The sequence below is a fragment of the Protomyctophum parallelum genome, assembly GCF_964188405.1.
Source record: "Protomyctophum parallelum genome assembly, chromosome: 4".
Taxonomy (NCBI): domain Eukaryota; kingdom Metazoa; phylum Chordata; class Actinopteri; order Myctophiformes; family Myctophidae; genus Protomyctophum; species Protomyctophum parallelum.
This window is the reverse complement of record NC_139700.1, coordinates 32,322,096-32,344,259: the sequence shown is the minus strand read 5'-3', so window position 1 is coordinate 32,344,259 and position 22,164 is coordinate 32,322,096. Positions and strand designations below refer to the sequence as shown.

Below are 22,164 nucleotides of genomic sequence, written 5' to 3'. Positions count from 1 at the left end.
GAACGGGCTATTTCTGTGCCAGTGGAACCAACGGAGCAAAATAAAACCTATTTGTTTTGAGATTATTGCCCATTTTTTGGACGGATGGTATAGCTCCCCGTTTCTAAACCGGTGGTCCACGGACCACTAGCGGCCCTTAACATAATTATAGGTGGTCCAAGAGAACATGGATAAAATAATGGGTAGAGACAGAGAAAGAGGCCATAACTGAATGGGTAGAGACAGAGAAAGAGGCCATAACTGAATGGGTAGAGACAGGGAAAGAGGCCATAACTGAATGGGTAGAGACAGGGAAAGAGGCCATAACTGAATGGGTAGAGACAGAGAAAGAGGCCATAACTGAATGGGTAGAGACAGAGAAAGAGGCCATAACTGAATGGGCAGAGACAGAGAAAGAGGCCATAACTGAATGGGTAGAGACAGGGAAAGAGGCCATAACTGAATGGGTAGAGACAGAGAAAGAGGCCATAACTGAATGGGTAGAGACAGAGAAAGAGGCCATAACTGAATGGGTAGAGACAGAGAAAGAGGCCATAACTGAATGGGTAGAGACAGGGAAAGAGGCCGCCTGGGTAACAGAAAGTCCCCATCGTCCCAGCCCCGGTCTACCGTATGTGTCCAAGTGTCCCTCAGCAAGATACTAAATTAGACTGTTCCCCATGCGGTGTGCGCCTACTGCTTCTGACACCCAGGATGGGTTAATTGCAGACACACATTTAACGATATGTGACAAATACCCCAAAAAGTACTGGGGACCAAATTATGATTTATTATGCTGGTGCAACAAAGTCTGGTGTAAGGGGACCCAGCGGAGAGCAGGGCGAGTGAGCGTAGGCAGAACACTCCTCTTTCTGGGGCTGCTGTGTTTACGTTGCAGCTCCTTTTAGTTGGATGGATTTAGAAGACAGGCGAGACCTGTTATTTCACTGGCGGTGGCCCGCACAGGCCCTGTGGCTTTTTCTGATGCAACAGTCACCCACGCTGCAGACTCCACAGTGCTCCATTAACCCTGTGAGTGTGTACGATATCTATACATGGAACCAAATGGAACCATTTGTACACAGAGTTACATGTGTTACAAGATCTACAAGCTCTACAAGCGTTGTAAGCTTATCGTCACCTACATCTATAGAGGTATTTGGTGAAAAACACAGTTGTGCACATCTGCCGGCCCTATGTCACAATCATTGACCCGAGGTGTTGAACTCCTTGTGACCGCTGCCTCTTGACCGTTACCATGACAACCTAAGCCGTGATCACACAGCATGACAGGTGGGTCGCGGTTTCACCAACATCTGAATTGATTACGTGTGTGTGAATTTAGCGTTTAACACGCCAGCCAACTGCCAATGGGAAAATGACATGTCATTGAGTTTCGTGAGAGGCACAATGGCTCGTTGTTCACATTCACACACACACAGCGTGCATGCTCGAGCGCGCTCACACTACAAGTTAGGGTTAGGCGATGAGACTTCAAATCAATATCACAATTAACTTTTGCCTCAATTACGATTAATGAACAGTGACCACATTTTTTTAATAGTGAAAGAGCCGAGCTACGAGCTCACAACGCACCACGCTGTGTAATAGTATAATGCCAGTGTTTAATACATTAACAATCCATTACAATCCCCCAAAAAAGATCAGAAGATCAAAGATTTAACTATAGTTTCTACCTGATCTGATAGTTGTCAAGTGCTTCTTGTGCATATAATGGTATTGGCCAGTTCTGACATTCCAAATATTATGTCCTTCACATTATTTGCAAAATATTATCATAATCATAATAATACAAGTTAACCGAAAGTTGGCTAAATAAATAAAGACAGAAACTCAGAAAGTTATGAGCTCAACTGACAGCTACATATACACTCAAATGCACGCATGCGCGTCCTGGTGTGAAGATTAACGGGAGGACTCAATAGGCCATGTCACAAATCCATTGATTGTTTTCTTAACTATCTGTCACTATGCAGCTCTATCGAATACCCAATCAAACCGCTTCATCACCAAAGGCTGACGCCAACGGATGCCACAGGAAGCGCTGCTGCAGTATACAAGCCACACAGGGGTCTCTCTATACGACATGGTGTACAATCATTATCTAATCTATACATGCATTGATCTCATCCAGATTGAGCATGAATCTCAGCTGGTGGCCGAATAGAACCAGCTGCACAAAGTTAAATTAATTATTGATTAGTGATTTTTAAATGCCCTGGTCACATATTACCTACGTGCGGGTTCCAACATGCAGGGTCTATGGGGTTTCTTAGCGGGTTCCAACATGCAGGGTCTGTGGGGTTTCTTAGCCAACAGACATGTTTTGGTCATGAAAATAGTTCGCCATAAATCGGGTATGATACAGTTTAACTGTTGGGTTTGGTTTTGTATTAATAATAATCTATTATAACTATATTAAATCACATGAATTCTAGTGTCCTCCTTATTCTGCAAAATGACAATTGACTGCGAGGATATTAGGGGGCCTAGTATAGACAGACCCTTATGAGTATCAGGCAGTGCTACTTTTCAAACAGCAGGTGTCCTACACCAGGGGTTCTCAAAGTTTTTGGCTGGGGACCCCCGGAAATGCTTTGGCCATGTCTCGCCACCCGTGATGAAAATAATTTGGGGACCCCCCAAAATAATTTGGCGACCCCCCCCTAGGGGTCGTGACTCGTGATCTTATATGTAACATGTTACATATGTAACATTGTCATTTAATCCACCCAAAACATACTTTTTGTAAGCGAGATACTATGGTTTAGAGAAATCACCTGGAAATCAAGCTTGTTTTTGGCCAAAAAGTAATCAAAAAGTAATCAATTGATATTAAAAAAGCGTGATAAGGCATCATCGGCGGGGAGGTACCTACGAAAATAGGTGTCAAAAGGCGTTTGAGTTAATGAGTTTTAACAGATGCTGTAATCACACATAGCTACCAGAGGTGTCACCAAAAGCATTTTATGGAAGACGGGTATTACTACTTACTGTATACAGTTCATTCAGGACCTTCATCAAGTCTTCTTGGAGTTGAAAGGTTATTTCCTTGCTCTGAAAATTAAACAGAAAGGAAACAGAGAGAAAAACTAAATTAAAACACATACATCCCACAAAATTATAATATTGCATAGCAAAATACATAATCAAAAAATAATATAGCAGGGGCGCCCGCTGGCTTAATGGTCCAGGCACATATAGGCTCTGGCGTTGTGTGTTCGAGTCCCGTTCATGATGACCTTTGCTGCATGTCTCTCCCCTTCTCTCCCTCTTTCCTGTCCGTCTTCACTTTAACTATCAATAAAAGGCACAAAAGCCAAAAACAAATCTTTAAAAAAATATATATATATTTATATATATATATAGCATATATGATAAAATTGAGTGAGTTTAAGTGCCCAGAAGTCCAACTCATTAACCACATGAACCCTAGTGCCTCGATAATGTGGAGAACATTCAGCAAAAATGCCCTATTCGAATCAAAATAGACAAGCAAATGTAAAAGTACTCATATCGCAGAATGGTCCATTTACACAATATTACTAGTATTTTGTAATTAGTAATGTGTTCCTAACTTTAATGTTGCAGCTGGTAAATGAGAGGCTGATTTCAATTATTTATGTGCTGCTGACAACCTCAACATATAATAATACATCATCCATTATCACTTAACCCATTAAGACCAGAGGTCGATTCTACAAATGCCTTCTAAAGCATTAGTTCGCACACTTTCAAGATTTTTGAAAATTTTTCAATAGCAGATAGTATATTTGCTATTTTTGAATAGCCAATGCAAAAATCAAAAAAAGACAAAACTATGCATCCCGGTTTTAATGGGTTAATGTATGTTTTGTATTATTAATCTAAATCTGTATGTATGTATCTAGCAACTATAGCTGTCAAATAAGTATAGTGAAATAATATTTGCCACAAAGTAATCTCTCAAGACAGATTCAGAGCTCTGCAGCTGAATATGTTGGCAACTCCCATTAAATGTAGATTTTGTACCACCGGAAAAGGGCTGAAGGAGAGTGAACGGGCCGACACGGAGAAGAATACAAAGGAAAAGGGCTGAAGGAGAGTGAACGGGCCGACACGGAGAAGAATACAAAGGAAAAGGGCTGAAGGAGAGTGAACGGGCCGACACGGAGAAGAATACAAAGGAAAAGGGTATTTATTTTTGTGAATGGGTTCCCAGATTGGCCATAAAGTATAAAAAATTAAAATATTTAAGTAAAGTAAAAGTGACCCACTACATTTCACCACTGAAAACTACATTGTGTGATGTGTGAAAATCTCTCCAAACATGGTGAACCAATCAACCATGATGCCACAACAAGTCCGTCAGACACGTACCCACAACCCATCTGCCTGCACGGTGCACGCTCTAGCAGTTACTGCATGCCATGATGGAGCTCTATAGGTGCTTCTATTATTCATTTGACTACGCATCTCACATTTCTCCCTTACAGATTCACGGCTCATGCGTTTATGAGGTTAAAAGACATGACATGTGAATGTACGATCTCCTCTAAGGTTGCGATTGATACCGCGGATGTTACCTGGATGATGTTTCAAGCCCTGGCCCGAGCACTCCGAGTCGAAATAAAACGTCTGGGTTTCCGAGGCTACTCCGAGTCTGTCTCTCTCTAAACCCAATAATGCATCCCCTTAATCTCATTCTGGACGCTCTTTCCCAGCAATAAGCTGCAACGAGGTTCTGAGAAGGTAGCCTAGAACCCCCGGCTAGCCCACTGCAGTGCTTTACTCACCACCAAATAGTAAAGCACACTCCTTAATTTAACTCTGTGTGTTAGATCTGCTGAGTTACAAATGGATAAATGAACACCTGCATTTTGGGCTTTGGGAAGGTGGGGAGAGATACACAAAGTCACAGTTCCTATCCATGATAGCAAATGACAGCATTTGGAGAATCAAGAATCAAAAGGGTTTATTTGTCACTAACTCATACAGGTACAAGGCAAGCAGCGATATGTTGGCATGACATGGACTGCAAGACTTTGCTAACAGCAGCGAAAATAATCTATTCGTTCATTCATTCAGTAGCATATATCAGAAATGTATATATCAGAGATCTAGAGAAAATCGAGCTTGTAGATCTGCTATCAACAAGTCTTGCTTTGAACATTTTAACACAAAACGGCTCGTATCTGGCACAAAATATTTGCAGACGGGGCTCCAAAACCAAATTGGGTGTTGAAAAAACGTGAAAACGTTTGAGAACCACTGCTTCACACATATGTGGGTGTGTGCGCGCGCTGGGAGACAGAGAGCATCTACTGAGGTCAATGACCTCACAGAGCCAGGTGGATCCCATATACTGTACACAAACCGCCCTACGCTCTGACAGGCCTCCGTCTAAACTGTAAACACACCACTGGAACAGCGGTGCCAGGGTGGAAGGAATCTCTACCCTGTTGGGGACACGAGATGGATGTTTCTCTCCTGAATGAAGCACTGTCTGCTACTGCCTGGCTCACTCACACTGTAAAATCCCACTGCACTGTCAAAAAGTGTTCATTTAAATCAGAGTGGACCCTTATCCCGGAGAGTGAACATTTGACGCTAGTACACAAGTGCACAGTTCAAGTATACGCAAAAACGCGACTAGAAGGCGTTCCGCTTGCGGACCTTAATTTCACGCAGAGTGCAACCTCAATTTGTCCTGTTATGTCTTTCCCTGTAAGTGAAGCTGGCCATCTCTTCCTCAGTGCAGTGTTTAAGGCTTGTGGAGGGAGCGCAAATAGGATTACAGTGTGTCGGTGGTCAGGCTGATGTCTGAAATTAGAGCTCCATCATGCTGGGTAGCCCGGGCCGGTCCACGCCCACCCCTCCTGAGTCCCACCTGGCCTGCATGGCAGTATTTACCTGTCCACGGGTCAAACAGCTCATGCTGTAAGCCTGGATAACCAGAGCTTTAGAGTCACCTGAGCTCGCCTCATGCACGCACACACACGCTGAGAATGGACAAGGGCTGTCACTATCATGACATTTAGTTGACGATTAGTCAGAGATAGCATTTTGAATAATTAAACATTGGAACACAAACGAAAATTACATTTGTTTGACTGTTAAGCTTTGTAAAAAACATTTGTCCAGGGCAATTAAAAAAAAAATTGTACACTTTCAAAACATCAAATAGAGTGAAAACACTTTCAAGCACATTGCAACGTGTTGGGAGCTTGCAGATTTGTGCTATTGCTGAAAAACCTTTTTAATGTATATATTTTTGAAAAACAGGGACACCAGGTTGAATGTTGTTAACCCTCTTCGGACAGTTTTCTGAAAAACCCATGTTTCTGTATCAGCGGTACTCAACCATTTTCATGTCAAGGACCCCCAGAATTCTGTATTTGGCCGTGGACCCCCCCCCCATCTGAAAATATATTGTTCCAGGGACGCCCCAGAATCAAAGATTTTAGTAAAAAACGCTCACTCTGAAAGAATATATTCAAAGATTTGCGCCACATTTTCACGGTTTAAAAAAAATAGCAGACCTACGAATGCCACGCTATGAGCTTGTAGATCTGCTATTTTTCAACAGCTAAAGCATAGCATAATGCTTAAAACAGGATGTGGAAATAACTTTCAACTTCAACCTGGCATCCCTATTTTTGTACATTTAAAAAAAGTTTTCATTTTGCAGGCAATAACGGCTGCATTTGTGGCATGCAGTGCGGTGGAACCAATGTCGCAATATAATTATCAGGACATGCCTCCTTTCATTTTATGGAGATGCCAATTGGTGGTTTCCAATAATGTCCCAATTCACTAAAAGGGTCCAACAAATGGTTTTCCCCCTTTAGGCTCATACCATCTGTATGCTAACCACATTAAAGAGATGAATACAACCAGAGCGGAGGGAGGAACCATCTCAGCCTTTGGGGGTGATGGGTTTCATATTGCCAATGACATTAATCATTCTTTAAAGGAGGATGCCCCAGGGCCTCTGTGTGTGTATGTGTGTGTGTGTGTGTGTGTGTGTGTGTGTGTCAACGCATGATGTTACCACGTGCATCTTCATTTGATTATAAACACAGCTGCAGAAATATAGAGCCACACACACACACACACACACACACACACACACACACACACACACACACACACACACACACACACAATAGAGGGTCTTACGCAGAGGCTGTAAAGAACTCCATCAATCCAAGCAATAAAGTGCGGTTCCTATGTACTGTACCTGATGTACGACTCGTCGTAAATTAAGTGCAACAGCAGTGTTAAAGTATCCCTAGCAAACACACAAACATGATGCAATAGGATAGGACTGTGTAGCCAGTATGCATGTATAAATAAAGTAATACATGCAAAGATCTGTGCAAGCAAGAGAGACAGCTTTCCACTATTAATTCCACTATATCATTAATATTCTGAACAGGAAAGACCCAAGTCAACAAAACAGAAATACACACTAAAAAGGTCTCCACCAGAGTAAATGCGGACCTCTGCCGTGGGTGTGGCCTATATCATCCCACTAATGATGGCGCCTGAGAAAAGGTCATGGGGTCACCTAAATCAACAGGTGTCCTCCTCGTCGGTGCAGGAATGTTGAACACTGTCTGGATGACAAAGGGAAGGTTTGGCCACGCCCCGTCTGCCTAATGGCCACGGTATGAAACCTTAACTTCCCCATAACCAAACTATGTTTTAATGCAAAATTGAGCATACGTGTTGTAGATGTCATCCTGCTATCATTTAGATAACATTCAAACAACTGGGAAATAAAAAACCTCATTCAGATCCAGCTGTGTTAGCAATTAAATGAATGGAGCCCAGCTAATTTAAATAGCGTTCCTATTTTCAGCAAATATTTTCAAACTAAAGCATCTGCATCATGCGCAAAACAAATGGGACCTGGACCACGGACTGGCCGGTATGCAGACGGTTCCAGGTACAGGGGTCCATCCTGGCCCGGGCTGTCTGGTGCACTGCTTTTTTTAGGTCACATCCTCAGGCCAGAACACACAAGGAAATAAAAACACGGGTCTTTGATGTTGCTGGATGGGTGACAACAGCGCAGCTGTCTCCACCAAATTGCGAGGGTGAGGGGACCCCACGGAACAGAGGGGACTCCTGTGTTGCTTGTGACTCATTACAGAAGTTGTGCAGAGATCAAAGCCAAGGGGGGACGCTGTAATTACAGGGCATGCAGAGTCTCAAGTCCCCTATGAACCTGGGCCTCCCACCGAGTTGTCATTTGTCTTTAAAATCATATATGGATAGAAATATATATAGAAAGAGCGATCTGAGCACTCAAAACAAAAGAAAAGAGGGCGGATATAAAATAACGAGGTGTGTACACACACACACACACACACACACACACACACACACACACACACACACACACACACACACACACACACACACACACACACACACACACACACACACACACACACACACACACACACACACACACACACACACACACACACACACACACACACACACACACACACACACCATTATTTCCATGTTCCAACAAACACCGAGTTGGAAAAACAATATATGCATAAATGTTTCAGTGGGGGTTTCTGGAATGCGGGTGATGAGATTGTGAGCCATAAGTTAACCTACAAAGGCTTCTGAACTTAGAATTATAAGTTTGACAGAGGGTAGTGAAGTCTGTCATTATATGCAGCAATGTGGGAGGGGTCAGGAGAGAGTAAAGCCTGAGAAAATAGCCGACCTACAAGCTCACAGGGGATAGCATTGCGATGCGCTGTGAGCTTGTAGATCGTATATTTCCAGTGTGCGACACCGACGTGCATCCAACTACAAATCAGGCCAAACTCAAGCAGCATGTTGTGAGAGGTGGCCCTCCCTGTTCCACATCTGGACTCATTAGTAAGACCAGGACCCCTCTAACCACAACCAAAAGGAAATGACTGCTGCAACTTCCTGTTTGTGCGTGCGTGTGTGTGTGTGTGTGTGTGAGGGGAGGGGAGGCGAGTGGAGAGTGCTAAAGACCACTCCTCGATATGACCGTATGAAAGTGGAACCCATCAGAGATGCTAATCAATTTGAACATGAATGAAACCCGCTGGCTTTTACTGCCCTTAGTGTGGAATTCAGACTATGTGGCAAAGGAGGAGGGAAGGGAATTTAAAGGAAGGAGGGAAGGAAAAGAGAGAGAGAGAGAGAGATAGAGAGAGAGAGGAGGGGAGAGAGAAAGAGAGAGAGAGAGAGAAGTCTCTAGTTCAACTTGACAGAGCTCTGCTCCAAAGCAGCGACGCCGCTTTGTAATTTGCTGCTGCGGTGGGTTCATGTGACTCCTGTAGCACAGGACCTCCTAATCTGCCTGGGAGTTGTCGTCTCTGTGGTGGGTGGGGAGCACAGGCCCAGGGTTTTGGTCACGAGTCCACAGACTAGAAGTTTGGAGGGTAAAAAGCCTGATTCATATACTTTGCCGTTCGCAAACAGCCGACATACAAGCTCACGTTGTGCCGCAGACATGGCGTGTCGTGAGCTTGTAAGTCGGCTATTTTCGGTGCACGGCACCATTGCACGATGGAGCATGAATTAAGCCTGGCTACAGGACATGCTGTAGCCAGGCTGTGGTGGCAGAGGTTCCTCTGCACTGTAACTGCAGCTCACCAGAGTTCAACCACAAGCTCTGCGAGTAACAGCGTCGTACAGATCAAGTGAAAAGCTTGAATACATATATCATATATAATCGTTACTAAATATACTTGGTTTTACTTAAGCTGAAAGTGAAAGATTGTTTTGATTGTTGCCCAATTTGAACAGCCAGTAAAAATCTGGACTGAATTTGTGGTCAACTCGAGGAACGATTTGGATGACGGAATAAAATGGACAATCAGCAATGATGGGTCAACGTGAGAGCAGGAAAGACTGTATGTGTGTGTGTGTGTGTGTGTGTGTGTGTAATCAGAAGCAGCCAGGACAGATCCGTCTTGTGTCGAAATTATGCAGCTCTCGTGCGGTGGTTTCAAGCGGCAGAAATCGCAGAAATGGAAAGCTCATGGTGCAATGGAACATTCGACAAGCCGTGAGCTTATTAGACGTGGGAGGGGTCAGAAGAAGAGAGTTACCTTCTTCAGAAGCCTGGTGGAGTCCTCGCTGATCTGCATGAACCTCATGATGACGTTGTTGAGGTAGATGTCGCTCAGCGTGGCGTGGTCCTTGCTCTCTCTCCTCACCTGGTTCAGCAGCAGGTACCAGCAGTTGACCGGAGACAGCAGGTTCTGGTCTTTCCTGAAGAAGGGGGAGACAAAATACATCGTCCCATTTAGACCTGAGAAAAGATTCAACAAATGCCTTCTAAATCCTGACAGTTTTCAGAAAACCCTATGTTTCTGTGTCAGTCGTTCTCAAACATTTCATGTCAAGGACTCCCAGAAATATATGTAATTGGCCGCTGACCCGTATCTGAAAATATGTTGTTCCAGGGACCCAAACGTGCCCCAAAATCAGCACACGTCGAACAGCATGTTCAGGTTTCTCTCTCTCTGGCTTCATCATCTGTGCGAGAACATGGAGACCCTCGTGGGCTTACAGTTGTGTCTGCCCGACTCTGCAAACCTCGCAGGATGCAAAGTAGATCAGAGCCCATCACAAAAGCATAAGCGTGACGCTTGTATGCCTACCTTGCTGTCGAGTTGACCTATATCTTGATGCTCCTGGCCCTACAAAGAAAACATACTCCATATATATACACAATACTGTAGGGATTGCGGCTCGCGTCAGAACAGGGACTTAAGATAGGCATCCGTGACGTTTCTGGGGCACAGCTTGATTTCCGAGCCAGGCCCGACTTCAAAGCTTTCAGTACAATTTAAAATTGGAAGTTATGGACGTGCTTTTAGTTGAAAAGTGAGTATGAATAACTAAATTAAAATTAAAATGTCAGGAAATTAACGGTTGAACCTGCACACACAGAGAGAGAGAGAGAGAGAGAGAGAGAGAGAGAGAGGTGGCAAAGTTCGGCCGACGCCTCTGCAGCTTGAAACCACGTGCAGACAGACCTGCCTCGTTTAGGTTCTATAATACGTTTAGTGACTGATTTGAATGACAGAGTGCATTGATAATTGCAACTGCTCCCTTAACTAGAGTTTTTGTGTTTTCTACATTTGCATTTATTGTTGCTTGATAATGTGCTACAGCATAATGTGTAACTTTTTGTAGAAAATACATCTTGTATCTCAACTGGATTCTACCAGTATAAATAAAGAAAAAGAGTCAGAGACAGAAAGAAAGACACAGATTTTACACTCGCTTGCAGGAAATTGCAGATCTACAAGTTCACAACGGGAGCTCGTAGAGCTGCTATTTCCTCGTGCATGTTAGAGAGCTTAAGAATGTAATGGAGACGTAGTGGCGTGAGGCTGAGAGCGGTGCCTTGTGTCTGCTGTCTTCAGGCAAACTGTGGGACATTGTCCAGGCCAGAGACCTGGTCCCTGGGTAAGCACCAACCTGCAGGCTTGCTTCCTCTCGGTTAATATGAAACATTCCTACTGCCTGCTAAAGAGCGGAAACATAATGCGACTGTGTTCATGCACGTGTGTGTGTGTGTGTGTGTGTGTGTGTGTGTGTGTGTGTGCGCGCCCACGCGCACACGCACTTCTTTTACTATACTTGTGAGGGCCAAATGTCCCCACAAGTATAGTAGAATTTGAGAAATAGATATTGTGAGGAAAGTTGCGGTGGAAAGAGTGGTTGTTTTAACATTCAAAAGTTATATTTATTGTTTTTCTGTAAGGATATGCCTGCTTTATACTTATCGTCTGCCTTGCACAGAAAACGTAATATCTACATGATGCTCACAACTTGTAGCTAGTTATAAATATGGCCAAAGATTTAGATTTTCGTAAAATCACTGTCCTGAAATGTTGATGTTCTCACAACGATAGTAATAGTGTGTGTTTGTGTGTTTGTGTGTGTGTGTGTGCACGTGCGCGCGCGTGCACGCATGTGTGTGTGTGTGTGCGTGCCTCCCTTTACGGAGGTCTAGGGTCAAACCTTGCAGGAACCATATGGAGACTCGCCTCTGCTCGCCCCCCAGACCCCCCCCCCCCCCATCAGACCCCATCTCCCCTCACCTCCCCTCTCCCCAAGGTTAGGACACAAAGGCAGGCAGTACTTGTCAACGCAACAGGTGAAACCCTGCACTCAGGGGCCAGCGAGCTCACGGTACTGACAAACTATCTGCTGTGGTGGGAGTGAAAATTCAATAATACACTCTTTTCTATCGAGTCATAATGGACGCCACTGACATCCCAGACAGCTGAAAAATTCTCTCTCTCTCCCTCTCTCAAGTTGGGGGATGTTTCAAAAAACAGGAAGAAGCAAACTGCACGCATGACAAAAGAGAAGAGAAAGAGAAAGAACAAATCCAGAACAATGACAAAAACAGAGTCCATCCAGGAACTGGCACACTGACACAATGTCATGAAAAAATATATATAACAATGATAAAAATAAAATCCAATCCCTCTAAGAGCCTCGGTCACATGATCAGTGTGGACAGGACACGTTCATGTCAGAGTAAAATGGGGGTTAAAAGTAGTGTTTCAGCTGCAGGATCACTGGACAGAATCGGCCTCACGCTCCGTCAAACCACGATTACTGTGAAAACCCTTTCTGCATTATGCATCAGTGGAGACTGTAGCTCTTTCATTCTGTGTCACCGCAACGTCGGCATGCGCCAAGAAGAGTGTGGGTCTGCCCGTGTCATTTATGCATTCGTGCTCGCTTATGCACAAGCACTCGCATAATGTCCAGGTGGCCGCTTAACCCATTTTGACCTGATGCTATGTTTCTAAGTCAGTCGTTCTTCGATTTTTCAAAAATAGCAGACCTACAAGCCTACATAGCGCGCCACCTATGAGCTTGTAGATCTGCTATTTTTCAATAGCTAAAGCATAACACAATGCTAAAACCAAAAGGGGTTCCCGCCCAAAATGGGTTAAACGTATTCTCTTCTCGGCTTCCTAGATTTCCACAACAAACGCCATTGCTTTCTTTCAGGCCATGTCGTCATGCACCGCTGTGCGCTGCAGTGGGCCTTTTATTTTTGCATCCATCATATTTAACTCTTGGGTTTTAAATTGCATAAAGTCACCAGTGGCAACAGCCAACTTGGCTCGCGACAGTGAATGACGTCACCCTAAAACACGTACGATCCACTACGACTTCATGTGACAGAGGCAGTTTATTTCCAGAGAGGTTCCTAATACAGTAATAGAGGAGCGAAACCCCACAACACCAAACACCAGTACAAGAAACAGTACTATAGATGAGAGTTAACCACTTAAACCCCTATAAACTTAGTTGACCGGTGGCTTTCTCTGGGCTTTTTACTAGGTCCTACTTCTAGTATTTCCATCTACACCATATGTTTTAGGCAACAATAGCTGGTCTACAAGCTCAACAATGCAACACGTTGTGAGCTTTTCATCAAATGTTCGCCCCCAGAATGGGGAACCGCCTTTTGAACCCCCTCGAGGACCCCATACTATACATAACCGCTGGATTAGCAGGGCTGGCCATGTGAGACAACAGAGTCATTGAACATACACAAGTGTGCCCTCCAATAAATCAATTGGTTGATTTAGTGGGCAATGGCATGGTTAATGGAATGACCTGCTGCATCTAACGAGAGGGCTGCTGGGGCAGGGGGGGTTGGGGGGGGCTTGTGACGCAGACCATGGCAGCTGAACGACCTCTGGGACTCTGCTTACCCCCACATAATAGCAGGAAACGACGGCTACAATGTCATCATTTCCCCTTCCGCCGGGGCAGGAATTATGTCAGACAGACACAGACCGACCGACAGACAGACAAACAGACCACTGAGGGGCTGAAACGCAGGTACAGACAAGGCAACTTAATTACTAATCTATCGTCGTTGTCAGGTGGAAACCTTGTATGTCCAAAATCGTTTACTTTTCACTTTCACATGAGCAAAGGTAAAAAATAGCCAGAATAGCCGATCTATAAGGTCACACAACGTGTCGCTATTTGTGTGTGACACTGTAGTATGACTAAGTAGGGCATTCATTTACAAGAAATAATAAAAACATGAAGTTGAAATATGGAGATATGAGGTTTCTGTCTGACAGCAACGATATGCTGTGTGTATGTGAGAGAGACACAGAGAGAGAGAATGAGCGTGTGTGTGCGCGTGCGTTACTCTAAATCCAGGAATCGGCGGGTCAAAGTCGATCTAATCTCCTTCACACGGGCGGCAGTCAACTGCCAGCAGAACATAATCACGCTGCATATTGATACAGGAGCTCCTATTGGTGACCAAGGGTGATACTGCAAAGTCCCTTTAGTGCCACGGTGATAACATCTTTCATTTAATAGCTACTGTACCAGCCTTTTAGAGCTGGCACACAAGAGTGGCAGCTCTGTGTGGTGTAGCGTTACAGTAGTACAGCGGCTAACAGCCATATTGTGAGAACCTTTCACTTGGTGATACAAGCGTGAAATTTGGCATGAACATGCCTCTGGGTCACCTCTTTAACTTTTTTAACCGAGCCAGCGAAAAATCCAATATGGCGGTCATTTTTCAAGATGGCCGCCAAATAAAAAAGGCCTTTTGTGGCGGTTCTGGACAACCATGGGTGCGGCCGACTCGAGACCGGGCACTGCACTCCCTGTGGAACGTGTGTGTCGAATTTGAAGTCGGTGGGGCGAACGGTTCTCGGGTTACGTGGATTACAGATGTACACACGCACACAAAATTCGTGCAATATAGCAGATCATTGGAACGGTTGTTCGCTTGGTGATACAAGCGTGACATTTGGCATGAACATGCCTCTGGGTCACCTCTTTAACTTTTTTAAACGAGCCATCCAAGAATCCAATATGGCGGTGCTATTTCAAGATGGCCGCCACATCTAAATGTTAGCCTATGTCTACATTTCTTACAAATTTTAGGAAAATTTTCGCCATTATAGATAGATAGATAGATTTTTTTAATTTATTTTATATATATTTTTTATTCTTTATATTTATTCTTTATTTTTTTGTCATTTTTAGTTTTCATACTGAAAATGGTAGCATGCTAATGCTACCATGTTCTAATGCTAATTAGTATGTTAGCATTATCATGTTAGCATGCTATGTTAGCATGCTAGCATATTACCATGTTAGCATTATTATGTTAGCATTAGCATGCTACCATGTTAGCATTAACTTAGCATTAGCATGCTATCATTTTCAGTATGAAAAATAAAAATAACAAAAAATAATAATAATATAAAGAATATATATATTTTTTTTAAATAAAAAAATAAAGAAACTATCTATCTATCTATAATGGTGAAATTTTTCCTAAAATTTGTAAGAAATGTAGACATAGGCTAACAATTAGATGTGGCGGCCATCTTGAAATAGCACCGCCATATTGGATTCTTGGATGGCTCGGTTAAAAAAGTTAAAGAGTTGACCCAAAGGAAGGTTCATGACAAATGTCACGCTTGTATCACCAAGCGAACAACCGTTCCAATGATCTGCTATATTGCACAAATTTTGTGTGCGTGTGTACATCTGTAATCCACGTAACTCGAGAACCGTTCACCCCACCGACTTCAAATTCGACACACACGTTCCACACACCCACAGGGAGTGCATTGCCCGGTCTCGAGTCGGCCGCACCCATGGTTGTCCAGAACCGCCACAAAAGGCCTTTTTTATTTGGTGGCCATCTTGAAAAATGACCGCCATATTGGATTTTTCGTTGGCTCGGTTAAAAAAGTTAAAGAGGTGACCCAGAGGCATGTTCATGCCAAATTTCACGCTTGTATCACCAAGTGAAAGATCGTTCCTATTATCTGCTGTACTACAGTAGCTACCAAAGGAATGTGACAACTGCAGGTATTAATCTTAAGTGGTAATCTCACTAAACTATGGCTCCAGAACAATAACGGCGTTAAAGATGTTAAATACAGATTTTACATTTGTTCCAAGTGAATAACAATAACAGCTTTTGCAAGATTATTAATTACTATGAATGAAAATGTCTCAATCAACCCCGCCCCTCCTAGGTTTCGCTTATCTATCTGTTATCTAATCAGTGCATGACAAATAATCACAGTCAGTAATATTAACACATTTCCTTCGGGATTAATAGACTAAAGCCTACAGTATAAATATATATACTGGAGATATGTCACCTGAAGCCCGCAGCAAAAGCAAAGTTCTTTAACCAGAAGCCTGATTCTGGATGAAATGTGGTCTATTCAAGATGTTCCCAAGGGAGGCTTTGGTGTAATATAAATTATTAAATTATTCCTTCGCTTGCCATCCCTCCCTGAGCAAACATTGTGGCTGTGTGTGTGTGTGTGCGCGCGTGTGTGTGTGTGTGTGAGAGAGAGTAGCGAGAGAAAGAGTGAGTGTATGTCGATATTTGTCCATTTGTGTCTGTATGTGTGCTCTGTAAACAGTCACAGTACACAAGTGGACCATGCAGACTGAATTGAATGGCACTCCCAGGAACTGTGTGCTGTGGGCCTGTTGTTTTCTCTCAGTGCATCCTGGGAGGCAGACCAGACGGTGGTGGACTGGGCACCGTCCTGATCCAGTGATGCATTTGTCTGCTCGGGGTGTCTTTGGGGAGGGGGTAGGATAACTTTATACATCACATTCACGTCACTGCCAAAGCCACACCACTCCACTGTAAGCCTATGTTTATCCCATTCTGACCTGAGATCAGATTCTAAAAATGTCTTCTACATCCTGACAGTTTTCTGAAAAAGCTATGTTTCTATGTCAGTCGTTCTTCGATTTTTTCAAAAATAGCAGACCTACAAGCTCGTAGCTTGTAGATCTGCTATTTTTCAATAGATAACACCAAAAGGGGTTCCCACCCAGAATGGGTTATTAGACCTAAATGAGCTCATATAGAATAATATCATATCTATCTAAATATTAATAATAGAAGGATACGCACTACGAGATATTTGCGTAACTACAGCGTAGCTGCTCCGACATGCTCACTTCAGCACATTGTTGACGTCTCTCTTCTATCTGATATATTGATTGATAGAAAAGCACACCATAACAGATACCGTAGCTATCATCAATCAGTCAATATCATCTCTCTTCCATCAATACATTACAATGGAGATCATGGTTTGGCGATGACACATTTGCCAGTCTGATCTATCAAACATGTCCACAGACTCCACACTGAGCTGTGGTTTTGTGAGCCGATCATCGTGATGATGTAAGTTGATGTCATTCTCAAACATTCAAATTCCAAGGATCCTCCAGTTTGATATGCATTAGGCACTCTCTGCACACATATCAAAGTAAAGAATCTGACACAGAAAGACAAATATAAGCACCACACCCTTTGCATTGCACAGCGAGACAGAAGACAATAAGGGCATACAAACAAACTCAATCCAACATGACTAACTCTAACTCTTAACACTTTAAAGTCTTGGAACCGTTCGCCCCAATGCATCTGACCACTTAACACGGCAGCCAACAGCATTTTTATGTCAGGGATCAATCAATCGATATTTTCAAGGTTTTAATGAAAAATAAAATAAACAAAAATACAATGACATTTGTTTTACATAAACCTTTTACAATTGATGTTCTATTATCATTAAGATCTTGTTTTAATGTTTTTCTTCCAATATCCTCACGGCCAGGCATGGAATTTCATCATTTTAGGGGCACGGCCACTTGGTGTTGAAACACAAATGGCCCGAGACTGAGGCCAAACTGAGGCCATGGCCTCCATTAAATCCCTGCCCTGCTCGTGGCCCACCAGTGGGACTCGGCCCACAGAATAGGAATTGCTGGATGAGATTAGATGAAGATAAAATATCTCTGTGGGTTGTGATCCACCCGCTCTCGGGTTTTCCATCCAGCCACAAGATGACCAGCAGAGCAACACCATGCAAGGAGTTCTATCACTGAAGCAAGATTGATTCCTCCCCAAGGAGGCAGGAGCAAGCCTCTCTGACCTACCTTCATGACAAACACTCACTTTATCTCAATCCTGAAGGAGAACCTGATAGAGAAGAACACCAACACAATGCCTACAACTAGCAGGTAAATTCAATAATCGAGAAGCATGTTTTTTTTTAATATATAGTTTTAGCATTTCTTTTAACAAATGAACAGAACAAAATTGATTAGACTGATTAAATGAGGTAATTTACACTTATTTGTACAATTTGCTGATTAGCAATAATAGCGAAAATAACCTATTGATTTGAGTCCAGCCATACCTTTTTTCTTTCCCAAGGAAGAAAGGGCATTGGTAGCATTGTCGGTTTCTTAAAAACATATTTTAAAAGGCGTTTACCATTATTCTCACACACATGTGCTAGTTTGTGTAACCCAATGACAACCCAAAGACAATATAACCAACTTGTCTTTGAAATCTGTAAACAGTATTCAGATATGGAGTGCAACTACCTATGGCAGAGGCATTCAGTGAATGCAGTGCACTTACCACACTGTTTGTCTGGGCAGAAATGGCAGTTAATTACCCAGCGATTTAGCTGCTTAATGCAAATGCAGCTTATTGCTGCTCAGCCATGCCAACACACACACACACACCACACACACACACACACACACACACACACACACACACACACACACACACACACACACACCTAAAACTGCAACGACAGAATGAAAAAACACATTTTTTCCATACCTCAAGTCAAGTCAGCCCAATTAAAACAACTGGGAGAATGAGGTGAACACAGATGCTGTACTGTGTTTGTGTCATTTATGTAAAATTAAAACTACAGCTGAGAGCTGTTATTCAAACGTCCTGCATTTTTGGAAGAAATATTCTCCCATTTTTACCTATTTGAAAGAGGAATTACCAGACTGTGCAACACACCATGAAACACACACACACACACACACACACACACACACACACACACACACACACACACACACGCACACGCACACACGCACACACACACACATGCGTGCGAGATCTATTTGCAGATCTATGAGGACAAACATTATTTATTTTATTTGTGTTCCAACCACAGGTTCAACCAATATGCTATGTGTACGCTTGTCGATTTGAGCAGAGCCCTACAACGGTACAAGACCCTGAGGAGCACAGAACACGACTGTGTGTCAACATCCACAAAAACACTTAGTTAACCCATTTAACCTGAAGGAAAAATGACTTCTAAATCCTAACAGTTTTCTGAAAGACCTCTGTTTCTATCTGTCAGACTCAGTAATGCTCAACCTTTTCCATGTGTAATTGGCCACAGACTCCCATCTGAAAATATGTAGTTCCAGGGACCCCCCAGAAGCTAAGATTTGAGTTAAAAACGTTCGCTCTGATACCCTCACATAAAACATGCAGTAATCCTGGTCACTAAACTGCCTCCCCCTGGCCAGCCGGGGCGCCTGATGGAGGGTAAAGGAACTGGTTGCAATAACGTGTTCCTTCCACGCGCTACGTCCAACCAGGGAAACTCCCCCCTGTCAGGTGTAAAGGAGCAACTTGGACACTCAGGCATGAAGGAAGCATGAGTTCAAGTCCGTTGCTCTCCCCATGTCCCCCATATATGGGGACTAGGTTGGTGGAGGGTGTGTAGAGCCCAGGATCACATTAGATGATTGACACAGGGGTGAAAAATGGGTTACAAAATCGTGGGATAAAGGAAAAAAAAAAGAAAAAAAAGCCCTAGGCTGCTGAGCCAGCCTGACGGCGTGCCGCGGGTTCAACTCCCGATCCCGACGGCCTCTTTCCCCCCATCTCTCTCCCCATTTCCTGTCAGACTACTTTCATCCTATCAATATATATATATATATATATATATATATATATATTCATGGATTTGTGCTACATTTTCAAGATTTTTCAAAAATAGCAGACCTACAAGCTCATAGCGCGGCACTCGATGCCGCGCTATGAGCTTGTAGATCTGCTATTTTTCAATAGCTAAAGTATAACATAATGCATAAAACACCAAAAGGGGTTCCCGCCCAGAATGGGTTAAGATGGTCACATGGCCAGACCAGGAGGACAGACCATTACTTCAAATCAATATCAAACTTTGGCATCGATTATGATCAATGAACGATTATAGATAAATAACTAATACAAAAATGGTGAACAGATCAGATCTACAAGCTGTGAGCTTGTAAATACGCCAATTGTACGACATATACAGTAGTATAATACAGGGTTATGTGGTTAATCGGACTATTCAACTTGGTCAATTATAAAACATCTTAAAGACCTTTCTGTCGATTCATTGATATACAAGAAGAAAATGAAAATAATGTATTAACCAACTTAAGGTTAAGTTGGTTTCGATATATTTTCCGTTTAATTGCCCAGCCCTAAGACCAGGACAATCAAACTGACAGAAAGGTGAAACAGTAACAAAGGAACACTGCAAAGCCCCCATTTTCACTGATTGTGACCGCAAGTCGCATTTACTATAAAATCTCAGTCAGTAAGCGCCTTACTTATACTGCTGGTGGTCCTTAGTGCTGCGCGTTTTTGCCATGAAGCGCTCCGCCAGTTTCTCCAGGTTCCGCGAATATTCCATCTCGATCTCCGACTTCTTCCTGAAGAAGTCCTGAAGATCCTGCAGCAGCTGGACTCTCATCTCTGTCTGTTGGTCCAGGCATTTCTGCTGCTCTACCAGCTGTGCCCGGATCTCTGAAAAGAGACAGAACAAACGATACACACATTAACCACATGAACCCCAGCATGCCTATTCTGGGGGGGGGGGACTATGCAGCGACCTTAAAACTGCACTTGGTCAGATCTTTGAATTTCAGACAGGCAAAATTGTTGTCTAATGAGTAATGACCACTTTTCTAAATTAAGCGAGCAGATTCCACAACGTAGGAGATTTGTTGAGAGGATGAGACTGCAAAAAAAAGACCCTACAACGGTGGTTCTCAAAGTGGGGTCCAGGGACCAATGGGGGTCTTCGAGGGGGTCCCAGCTAAATTATTGAGTTAGGAACCAAGACCTTTACAGTTCTGTAACTCTGAGACCGACATACGGGTCCGTGGCCTAATGCACACAAAACTGGGGGTTATTGAGATTAAAACTGTCCCAGACAGCGATCGGATTGTTGGGAAGCAGACTATAATCGCTTGGCGCAGTAAGCCTCTTCATGGCCATTCAACTTCTGACTCAATTAGTCGTGTTTCCAGCCAAAGAGAGGGACTGCATTTGTAACTTTCTTTATTTTTACAGTAAATCGTTTATGCAAACAGAATTACCAAGGGGTTCTGCTCCATTCATCAACATTAAGCCACTACCAGCATTGATGAATTGATTTAGGCGGGATCTATTATAAATAGTTGATTACTGTATGCCGTTACATTCCTGAGGGCCCAATGACATGTCAATAACCCACTCAAGATGGAGACAGACCCAGAGTGGTGTAAAGAGAGAGTGGCGACAACTCCATTCACTCCCAATGGACCATTTTTATTTTATATATATATATTTTTTGGGGGGGGATAGTGTACACTCTTAGAACCAACACTAGCAGCGCTGTAGATAAATCATGTCATATAAATATTGTAAATAAAAAAGGCAGTCATATCTTTGTATTTCAAATGGCCCACCAAAGGACTTCCTGGGAACCGACACATGTCTACATGAGTGAAGTAATGATCAAGTAATTAGGACTTCCCTTGTCGCCACTCTCTCCTTAAATACCATTCTGAGGAGACCCACAAGGAGGGGAGAGGTTGTTTCACCGATGCTATATGATATCTGATTGGTTGCCTTCAACCCTTCATCACAGAAGTTAAAACTGTACACCACTACATTGAACCCAGTTAGTTACTAACATAATTATGTTCAGTTCTGCAGCCTGACAATCTGCAGTGAAATAAAGCAGTGAATGCTGCCAAGAACTATACAGCTCAACCTCATTGACACATCTGGCAGAAAGAACACCAGTGCACTAAGGATGTGTTATTAAAACACAGCTCTAGTCAATGTCATTCACTTACGAAGGAAACAATCTACCTTCTAATCTACAACATGCCATATGGTGTTCAAATGTCACAGGCTGGTCTGCAGGATATAGTGCAGGAGTGCTTCTCGGAGAAGAGACTAAGGCTGCCACTTAAGAATGACATTTATTTGTGGCTTTTAGAATTGTA

At 43.2% G+C, this 22,164-nt stretch overlaps 1 protein-coding gene across 6 annotated transcripts in view; it reads right to left on the bottom strand.

Moving 5' to 3' along the window:
* The window catches only part of srgap1a (SLIT-ROBO Rho GTPase activating protein 1a), a 118,642-nt gene that overhangs the window by 62,111 nt on the left and 34,367 nt on the right, over positions 1–22,164 (bottom strand). For all 6 annotated transcript variants that reach the window (XM_083763972.1, XM_083763976.1, XM_083763974.1 and 3 more), the window contains exons 2-4: positions 20,497–20,692; positions 10,101–10,263; positions 2,995–3,057 (exon numbers count right to left, since the gene is read on the bottom strand). In XM_083763972.1, the coding sequence (XP_083620098.1) occupies positions 2,995–3,057; positions 10,101–10,263; positions 20,497–20,692 (422 nt within the window). The remainder of the gene's footprint in view (positions 1–2,994; positions 3,058–10,100; positions 10,264–20,496; positions 20,693–22,164) is intronic.